At 44.8% G+C, this 11,107-nt stretch overlaps 1 protein-coding gene across 1 annotated transcript; it reads right to left on the reverse strand.

The window, feature by feature from the left end:
- Positions 1 to 6,151: 6,151 nt before the first annotated feature.
- LOC109868139 (ras-related protein rab7-like) lies at positions 6,152 to 10,688 on the reverse strand. Its single transcript, XM_020457600.2, has 6 exons — positions 10,366 to 10,688; positions 9,574 to 9,652; positions 9,048 to 9,174; positions 8,446 to 8,664; positions 8,074 to 8,202; positions 6,152 to 7,760 (listed from the first exon to the last, which is right to left on the reverse strand). Exons 2-6 carry the CDS (start codon positions 9,624 to 9,626, stop codon positions 7,671 to 7,673), a joined length of 618 nt encoding a protein of 205 aa, XP_020313189.1. The 5' UTR covers positions 9,627 to 9,652; positions 10,366 to 10,688; the 3' UTR covers positions 6,152 to 7,670.
- Positions 10,689 to 11,107: the final 419 nt, after the last annotated feature.

Raw genomic sequence — 11,107 nt, forward strand, 5'->3', positions numbered from 1 at the left:
TGAGGGCAGACAGAAGAAATGACCCAAAGAAGGGGGAGAGGAGAGGGGAAGAGGAGGGAGAGGAGAGCTGAAGAAGGGGGAGAGGAGAGGGGAAGAAGGAGGGAGAGGAGAGGGGAAGAATGAGGGAGAGGAGAGGGGAAGAAGGAGGGAGAGGAGAGGGGAAGAAGGAGGGAGAGGAGAGGGCAAGAAGGAGGGAGAGGAGAGGGCAAGAAGGAGGGAGAGGAGAGGGCAAGAGGAGGGAGAGGAGAGGGCAAGAGGAGGGAGAGGAGAGGGGAAGGAGGGAGAGGAGAGGGGAGTGGAAGAAGGAGGGCAGTAGAAGGAGGGCAGTAGAGGGGAAGAAGAGAGGAGAGAGTAGGGGAAGAGGTAGGAAGTTATTGGGAGGAAGTCTTTGAATTTAAATTATGAATTATGCATTACTGCATATGTCCACACAGTGGCAGTATGATTGTGATAGTATGACTCCTCCTCCTCCTCTTCATCACCTGTCCTTCGCTGATGATGAAGAATGTGTCTCCTGTGGTGCCCTGTCTGATGATGTAAACACCTTCACTGTAGTGAGTCTGAGAAAGAGAAACAGATGAACGGGGTGAAGGACATCCAAAAACACAAGTAAGAATTACCATGGTGATGATGACTACTGTTCCTACCTACCAATAGGACTGCATGGAATAGAAATAGCTATATTTTCTGATATAAAGTTGAATTCTTTAGCTACCATACAGGCATGATTCCCACTAGAGCAGTTGAAGCAACAGGTAGGATTTTGCCTGCCTCAGTTCTATGCCTAAGAGTCAGTAATGTATGTGCATGCTTGTGTGCCTGTGTGTGTGCGTGCATTTGTGTGTCTTAGCAGCATAGATGTGACACCACCCCTCACCCCAATCACTCAGCCGCAACACACACACACATTCTTCTGACAACAAATCTCACCTCAATCCATCAGACTAAACGTTAGTGGCAGAAAGGAGAATGAAGAGATTACAAAAAAGACTAAAACAAATCCAAATCCTGAATTCAATCAAATGACTGTGTGGGTTAGGGTTAGGGTTAGGGATAGGGTTAGGGTTAGGGTTAGGGTTAGGGATAGGGATAGGGTTAGGGTTAGTGGGTTAGGGATAGGGTTAGGGTTAGGGATAGGGTTAGGGTTAGTGGGTTAGGGATAGGGTTAGTGGGTTAGGGTTAGGGTTAGGGTTAGTTCTACCTAAAATAGCAGTGTGTGTTTGTAACCTGTAACAGTAGCGGTCCTGGTACAGTTGTAGAGGATGGCCAGTTCTCCAAAGACCTTCCCAGGATCCATGGTGCACAGCTTCTGTCCCCCTTTAGTAACCTCCACCTTACCCTCTACATACACACACACAGGCACACACACACACACACACACACACACACACACACACACAATTAGATAATGTTGATCATATACTCCATTCACTTTATAAACATCCACAAATGAATAGGAGAGTGTGGGTGTATTACCATGAAACATGATTGTATTCATCATATGTGTTAATGAAACAGATCATGGGTAATATTAATGAATGTCTTTAAGTGTGAATGAGTGGGGAGTTGGGGAGTTCCGTTCAGGAAGGTTTGATGATGTAACATGTGTACATGTGAATGAGAAACAGAGAGGAAAATAAACTGTAATAAAAAGAGAGAGATTAACAGATATTTTTAAGAGGATAGAAGTCAAGGTGCCAGGAACAGATGACTCAGAGAGCCTGCGAGAGCAAGGTGTGTGTGTCTGTGTATGTCTGTGTGTGAGTGTCTTTGTGTGTGAGTGACCTGTCTGCCCCTGCTACAGTGAGCTCACTATACTGACCTTATATAGAGTATTATCTCTCTCCCTCTCCCCTTTCTGCTAGACTATTACACCTTCTCACCTCTTTACATTCTCTCTCACCGTCTCCCCTCCCTCCCTCCCTCCCTCACATCATCTCTCTCCCTCCCTCCCTCCCCCCCTCCCCTCCCTCCCTCCCCTCCTCCCCTCCCTCCCTCCCCTCCCTCCCTCCCCTCCCTCCCTCCCATCATCTCTCTATCCCTCCCTCCCTCCCTCCCATCATCTCTCTCCCTCCCTCCCTCCCCCCCCTCCCCTCCCTCCCTCCCCTCCTCTCCCTCCCTCCCTCCCCTCCCTCCCTCCCATCATCTCTCTATCCCTCCCTCCCTCCCTCCCTCCCTCCCTCCCTCCCTCCCTCCCTCCCTCCCTCCCTCCCTCCCTCCTCCCTCCCATCATCTCTCTATCCCTCTCTCCCTCCCCTCCCCTCCCTCCCCTCCCTCCCTCCCTCCCCTCCCTCCCTCCCTCCCTCCCTCCCTCCCTCCCTCCCTCCCTCCCTCCCTCCCTCCCATCATCTCTCTATCCCTCTCTCCCTCCCTCCCCTCCCCTCCCTCCCCTCCCTCCCTCCCTCCCCTCCTCCCTCTCTCCCCTCCCTCCCTCCCCCCCTCCCTCCCTCCCTCCCCTCCCTCCCTCCCTCCCATCATCTCCCTCCCTCCCTCCCTCCCCTCCTCCCTCTCTCCCCTCTCTCCCCTCCCTCCCCTCCCTCCCCTCCCTCCCTCCCTCCCTCCCTCCCCTCCCTCCCCCCCTCCCTCCTGTGTATTATATATATTTTCACACTATGAGGTTTGAATAATACTATGTTTTGGTGGGACAGTATGAAAGGGAATTCCATGCAGATAATTTCCAGGTTTTCCCTCCCCACTCAGGCTACTTCCAGACAGTCCAAGCTAAATGATTTGCTCAGAAGCTATTTTTGTTTATTTTTTGCCATTTTAATTGAAAACAATCACAGTAAAGTTACTTAATTGTTATCCAGATATTGAGATCAAAATATCTGCATTGAACATTTTACTTATCTTCCCACCTCATCATGAATCTCTCCTCACCATCCCTCCACCTCCCCTTAATGTCTCTCACCCTCCAGTACATAGATCCATTGTTTCCCTCCTGTATGACACAGCAGCCCTGTGCCAGACGGGTGGGATGCATACAGTCCACTATGGTCTGGGGGGAGGGGGGGAAGAGAGAGCGAGAGAGAGAGAGAGAGAGAGAGAGAGAGAGAGAGAGAAATGGATATCCATCAAAGACATTGAGAGTAATACTACAGCAGTATTACACTAACACTATATAGTCATAGTACCTGTCCCTGCTCCAGGTGTTTCATTAAGTCATTCTCCAGCAGAGCCCTCTGGATCAGCTCTCTAGACCTGTACATGGAGAAAGTGTGTGTGTGTGTGTGTGTGTGTGTGTATGTGTATGCATGTGTTTGTGTGTGTATGTGTATGCATGTGTTTGTGTACTTCTCGCTCTTGCTGTAGTTGGTGAGTGTGACGTGTGTGAGGTCGGCGGGGTCCAGGGCAGTGGGTTCTGCTGATATTGCCTGTCTCTTAGTCCGTTGCGGTTCATCAGGCACTGGTGGGGATAGCCCAGATGCTGACGGACACATATTTCTGTTAGGCTTTAGCTCTTTCTTGCATAAGTAGTGCACAGTAATTGTTATATAGTATACAGTGCATTTGGGAAGTATTCATACCCCTTCCCTTTTCCAACATTTTGTTACATCCTTATTCTAAAATGGATTAAATAAAAAAAATCCTCATCGATCTACACACGATATTCAATAATGACAAAGCGAAAACAGGTTTTTAGAAATGTTTGCAAATTCATAAAAAAATTAAATAAAATAGAACTACCTTATTTACATAAGTATTCAGACCCTTTGCTGTGAGACTCGAAATTGAGCTCAGGTGGATCCTGTTTCCATTGATCATCATTGAGATGTCTATACAATTTGATTGGAGTGCACCTGTGGTAATATCAATTGATTGGACATGATTTGAAAAGGAACACACCTGTCTGTATAACATCCCACAGTTGACAGAGCATGTCAGAACAAAAACCAAGCAACAAGGTCAAAGGAATTGTCTGTAGAGCTCTGAGACAGGATTGTGTCGAGGCAAAGATCTGGGGAAGGGTACCAAAAAATGTCTGCAGCATTGAAGGTCCCCAAGAACACAGTGGCCTCCATCATTCTTAAATGGAAGAAGTTTGGAACCACCAAGACTCTTCCTAGAGCTGGCCGCCTGGCCAAACTGAGTAATTGGGGGAGAAGGGCCTTGCTCAGGGAGATGACTCCCCAAAACTCCCCAGATACAGGTGTGCCAAGCTTGTAGCGTCATAGCCAGGAAGACTCGAGGCTGTAATCGCTGCCAAAGGTGCTTCAACAAAATACTGAGTAAAGGGTCTGAATACTTATGTAAATGTGATATCAGTTTTTTAAAGTTTTTTAAAATCTCCACAAAAATTCTAAAAACCTGTTTTTGCTTTGTCATTGTGGGGTATTTTGTGTAGATTGTTGAGGGGGAAAACAATTTAACAAAATGTGGAAAAAGTCAAGGGGTCTGAATACTTTCCAAATGCACTTCATGACTAGTTTGGTACGGATATCTCTTACCTGTGTTCTCAGTGCTCCCAGTGGTCCCTGGGTATTGTGGAGCTTTGTGGTGTCGGTCCAATTCAGTCTGCAGCTGTCTGATGAGGTCATCTTTAGTGTCCAGCTCCAACTCCAGCTCATCTATCAGAGTGTCTCTCTGACGGAGCTCCTCGATCTTCAGCTGCAGCGCAAACTGCAGGTCCCTCAGAGTACCCATAGCCTTGATATGCACACATTCAGAACACACATAGCAATCACACACACAGGAATGACTGAAAAAAAAACTGAAATATAGAAACATACATACGCCACTTGCTGATACTTTGGGAATGTAAAGTTCATGCAGTTATTAGAAAAATACATTTAAAAGGTATAAAAAATGACCTACCTTTGTCCAAGCGTTGGGTGTGTGTGAACAAGAAGCGCGTGCCGACTTCTCCTGTTAGCGCTCCATTCACAGTTGTGTGCGGATCTCTCATCTCATCATGTGTCAATTGATTTATAGCTGATGTGAAAATCGAGCAGAATATGATAATCAAACAGAGACCGCGACGAATGTGAATTAAAAGGGTAATTTTAAAGGATTGGAAACTTCAGATGATGGAGAGAGATACCAGACACATTTGCCCCATCTGCCGGTTGCGCTCTAGTGAAGATTTATAACAGAGGACTGAATGGACAATTTCTACAGTTGGCAAATTGCCGTGCACTAATGCATAAAAGTTTTGATATTTTTCCCCATAAATGTATGGGCGATTAGTGTACATTAATTAAATAATAGCCTTGACACCATGCACATGATCACAGGGTTTGCTTGTGATGTTTCAAGCTGAATATGTTGAATAAATAGTTATATGTTTAATAAGATTGATGACAGCAGTTAATACACGTTTTTGTATTTTTTGTGTTGGCAAATCCACTTTCTTATGTGTCTGAAAACACAGCAGTGTAGTCATCAATCGTGACGAATCTCCACATCATGTTTTAAATATATATTTGTTATATTCATTCACGGGGAATCTGCAATGCGGTCGCAAAAACTAGATTTACCTACTAGAATAACCACCATGTCTGTGTGAGTATCTGCTGTATGTGTACTATCACCTAGTGTAATCAATGGTGTAAGAGTATGGAGGTACTACTGTAGGTCATGTGAATCCCTCCCTCATCTCTTCTTTCATCATCTCGTCTCTTCCATACCCCATAAGGAGGCGGAGGGCAGATGAGGCCCGTATCCTGCGTGTCACTGTAGGGTCGTTTATGAACCACCTGTCCCTGGTGATGGAAACCATGCAGTTGTTCGGACCACCTGTCCCTGGTGATGGAAACCATGGAGTTGTTCGGACCACCTCTCCCTGGCGATGGAAACCATGGAGTTGTTCAGACCACCTCTCCCTGGCGATGGAAACCATGGAGTTGTTCGGACCACCTGTCCCTCAGTGACCACTTACACACTCAGCAGTCTCTGTTCTGCAATGACCTGCAGAGAACCAAGAGGAGCAGTGTTATGTTGAACAGAGGGGTCTCTCTGGCCGACAGACCCAGCAGAAGCATGCTGTGCACCTCGGTACAGAGCGACATGTCCCACTTTCAATCCTCTGCTATTCAAATTGAAGGAACTGGATTCTCTTACACCAATGCAACATTTCTGTAGTTGTTGAATTAGAAAGTGATTTTGAGCAGTGGGCCTGCAGGTCTAAGACAAAAAAATAAGAAAAGACAACTGACATTTCCATAAAGTAAACATTTATGTTTTACAGTGAAGAGATTTGCAACAAAAGATGACAGTTGAAGGAGTTGTGCAAAAATGTTCACGTAGATAGACGACTAAGGATTTTTGCTCATTGGTTGTTGGCATGAATGAGTCAATTCATTTCTGTTACTAGAACACACAGCAACACTAGTGAATGGTGTAGAATAGGAAGGCAGATTTAAGACAATGGAATAGAAAACAACTAGGAGAGAGGTGATCAGTAGGACCAAAGAGGGGCACGGCACACTGTTAGGGCAGAGGACATGGGGTCCAGTCCCAAACCCTCCCCTCTTTCCCTAGACACTTCTAGATAGCCTCCTGTTAGACCTGAGAAGTAGTGTAAGCAATATGACCAACTACCATTTCACTAGAACCACACTGCTTACACAAATCAGATCATTTTTTATCTATTAGGAGCCTCGAGGGGGCTAGGGTTTAAACTTGAGCCAGGCCCATAGTGACTGCTCATCTCATGTCTTCATTCCATAAAATGTATGACCAGCCTCTACAGGGATACAGTTGTGCAGTATGGATAACTAGATAAGAAATGTACTGAACTAACCAGTATAAAAGAACAGAACCGATGTTGCTGTTGGGTCGAGAGAATGTCAGTGCACACCGTCGTATTCTGACTGCACAGTTACCTTCACTGCATCTGGTTAGTTTAGCACCCTCTACACAACTGTTTAAAACAGAAACTTATCAAATACAACAGATTCAAATGGACATTTTTCTAAGGGTCTAGGGGTTGACAGTTTGGCAACATAAGGACTGCTGAGAGGCAGGAAAAACACCACATATACTGTATATATAGATTAATATGACAGATCTGCTGCAGTAATACTTGTCATGAGATGAAAGGCACAGAGCGAGAAGAGTAAGTAAGAGTTGCTCCTAACCAATCCCTCTAATGGTTAAGGTTTGGCCAAGAGTAATCTGATCCTAGATCAGTAGTTAATGACAACTTCTACTTTGACCACAAACAGACAAATAGTCTATACCTCAGTATAAAAGGATGAAACAATTAAAACGACAAGAACTAAAAGACATGACAACATTAGAAATGATTATAATAGGAGCATCATGATTGTATTTTCCATAGTATCACCGGTTCTTCTATCTTATTAAAAAGTGATGCTGTGCAAATGGGGGATTCTCCTCTCCTTCCTGTCAGGTCACCATGGGAGACAGTGAGTTAAGAAAAATGTGTTTTCTTTCTTTTCATCTGGAATCTTCTGTAGCTGACTGAGGAAGGGAGGGCAGAGACGGGGGGGGGGGGGGGCGCCTCTCTTTATGGGGTGCATCTCAATAGTCTAAAGTGGCTTCCTCCCCTTCATCTGCACCGATGTGAGAACACGGGAAGGATGTGGGGAGATGGCTTCACCTGTCCCAATCTTTCACACCAGTGCAGAGGACCAAAAGGAGACAAGGAACACTATTGCGATGCACCCATGTCCTCTCCTTCATCCAACGTCCGTCCATCGTTGGTCTCAGCAGGAGCAGCCGTCGCTGGAGGAGGAGGACCGGTCATCTCTCAGTTTGATCTGGTCTGGAAAGTCATACGTCTCCACCTCAGACTCCTACAGACAGAGATAGTGCAAAAACAACAAGTAGAAGAATTTAAGAAAAATAAATCTTCCTCATTTTCGCGAGACCGATACGATCTGCTGTACTTAGATATACTCACATTGGATGGGTTGATTAGGATTCAAACCTCTAAAAACAGTCTAATACATACTCTTAAAGTAGGTACATTTGCAATGTTTGACTATGATAGAAGTTCCAGAGAGCAGCCTCAGTGAACAGGTGGAGGTGCTCTGCCTAAGCAGTGTGTAAGGAGGGCATGTTTGGACAGGTGTTCCCTGTGGCAATAGTGTGTGTGTATGTGTGTACCTGTTTGAGGGCGTTGCGGGCGATGGTCTGGAATGCTTGGTCTACGTTGATGGCCTCCTTGGCACTGGTCTCAAAGTAGGGGATGTTGTTCTTACTGGCACACCAGGCCTGGGCACGCTTTGTTGTCACCTAGACAACATAACAGTAACACACCATGATATCATTAACACCACTATCATACACACTTCCTCGTACATCATTAACACCACTGTCATATACACTTCCTCATACATCATTAACACCACTGTGTCATACACACTTTCTCATACATGGAACCATCTCTAGCCACAAAAAAACATTTGACAAGGTCTGACTGTACTGCCTACGCTCCACCACCTGTCTGTTCCGGCTCTCCAATGTACATACACCTACCTGTCTGTTCTCGAGGTCAATCTTGTTGCCTAGCACCACAAAGGGGAAGTTATCTGGGTCTCTGGGGCTGGCCTGGATCAGGAACTCATCCCTCCAACTGTCCAGAGTCTTAAAGGTGTTGGGCGCCGTGACATCATAGACCAGCACACAACAGTCAGCCCCACGGTAGAACGCCACACCCAGAGATTGAAACCGCTCCTGCCCAGCCGTGTCCCAGATCTGTCAGGAGAGAGATGTTAATTACTATGTTTTTGGTATTTTAGTACTTTATTGTATTGTTTTCAATATGTGATTACACTAAGAGGAAGAGAGGGAGCGAGAGGGTCGGAATGAGAAGGGAAAGAGCGAGGGTGCGAGTGGGTAATGAGAGGGTAAGATAGAATTTCATTGTCTGTTTTCACAGAAATGTGCCTTGCAACATAAGGGGGTGGGGGGAGAGATGTGTAAAGGTCAAAAAGAAAGGATAAAACTATGATTCATTAGTCACAGGATGAAATTTGCCCAATCTCTGATTCAAACACACTATGACATATCTGGCAGAGGTAAGCACCCATGACTAGGCTAATAATATAGAAGAACATACACAACCACACAAGACTGACCTGCATGGTGACCAGCCTGTCATCCACCATCACCTCCTTGGTGAGGAAGTCAGCTCCTATAGTGGCCTTGTATTGGTTACTGAACCTCTTATTTACATACTGGTTCATCAGAGATGTCTTCCCTACCCTGGGGACACACCAACACAAACACATTTAGAACAGTAGCTATTTAGTAGAACAGCCAGAGAAGGACTTGAACCACTGACCCCCCCCTGCACAACTACCTGTGCCATAAAGGTCCTGACTTCTTTACAGAGGCTGATGTACATGTAAGAGTGCTACGGAACAAACACACACTTGAGCGGTAACGTTCAAAATAAGTGACATCTAGTTGTGTAAACACCATGATCTTCTGAGCCCAGTTTTTCAAGTTATTGGATACGACTAAATGCATAGAAACAATGAATAGAATGAGAGTCCCCATTCAAGTCAATTATTAGTCTGTTCTATTCATTTTATTTCTATGCATTTAATACTTTATGATAGGTGAGGTTCAGATAACTGAAACTGGGCCCAGGTCACTCACCCAGAGTCTCCGAGAATGATCACCTTCAGCAGCACCTTCTTACGAGAGGCCATCCTTCCCTGGGACTAACGTAATTATGCTGAGAAAACACGGGGGGGAACAGTCAACAGGCTGGACTTGTAGCTGGCATTATCTATTCTAGGTCATTTACAAGACACAGTAGACTGTTGGGTTAATTGTGATGACACATTGCTAAAGGGAACTTATTTACACATCGTGTGATACAGACTTGCTAGCTAAGAACCTTTAGCAAATTAGCATACCAGCTAGCTAAATATGAAGCAAGCTAACTTGTTGAAACATGACAGTGGACCTAGCGAGAAAACTTTGGGCATAGTAGAAATCGAATTAAGTAGGACTTATTAAAATTGTAATCTTACCAACTGCCATGACTAGGTTAACACAAAATGTGACATTATCGTTAGCAGGCAGCAGGTGCAGCGAATGCTAACCTTTGCTACCGACTGGTCACACTATAGTGTCGTCTACAGACTGTCGAAGAGCTGTCAAACAGCTAACGTTAACAATATGTAGTTAACTAATATAGGCAAGCGCTTCATGCTGTTTGAGACCAACCAAGCACGCCGATAATATGCAACAGGATATGTAAAACAGATGCATCTAAACGAATTAATCGTCGAAATACTAATTAGCTAACTATATGACCTGTCACAGAAAACACAAATGTTGTAGCAAGCTAGCTAAAAGTGCCTAGTAAGCAAGCTAACATTAACCAACTAGCTAGCTACAGATTGTGTAAAAAGACAAAATGTCGACCAGTTTTAACATTACCTGTTCGGCGATAATACGGCGCAGGGACAAAATCAAAAATGTTGTCCTTATGTCAGTTTGCCGGGATCTATGTCTATTTTTTGAAACGTGAAAATCCTGACCACCTAGCTATCGTTAACCAGCTTCATTAAACCTTGTCCCAGGTCAGCTAGCTTGCTAAGAACATCCGCCTTTTGTTACGCTATTGCTGGAAGAGTCACGAGGGACTGACGTGTCTCCAGGTCAACACCAATGAACGCCCTTCACACTTTGTGTCAAATAGCTACAGTATGTATAATGTATGACATTCCATGTTATAGGAAGACGATGTCAGTCTGACAATGAACATTACATGGCATTAAGAAGATACTATATCTGGTAGGTTTATATCACAGTTATATCAATTTTGCGTTTTTTTTCTTTATTTAACTAGGCGAGTCAGTTAATTAAGAACAACTTCTTATTTACAATGATGGCCTACCCCGGCCAGACCCGAACGACGCTGGTCCAATTGTGTGCCACCCTATGTGTCGCCCTTATTACTCTGTCTTTCTTGTAATGCCAACATTTAATCCTGCATGTTATATTAATTCCAAAACAATACATGAATTGACTGTTTTTGACTTGATTATCAGTTGGAAAAACAAAATACCGTAACACTTTTTTGTTGTTGCTTACCCTAGTATGAAATAAAATGCCATTCCATACACGATTTTCATGCACTCTTGCCTGGAGCTATTGGAGGTGCCAAATACCAATTATT

The sequence above is a fragment of the Oncorhynchus kisutch genome, linkage group LG23 (genome assembly GCF_002021735.2).
Source record: "Oncorhynchus kisutch isolate 150728-3 linkage group LG23, Okis_V2, whole genome shotgun sequence".
Taxonomy (NCBI): domain Eukaryota; kingdom Metazoa; phylum Chordata; class Actinopteri; order Salmoniformes; family Salmonidae; genus Oncorhynchus; species Oncorhynchus kisutch.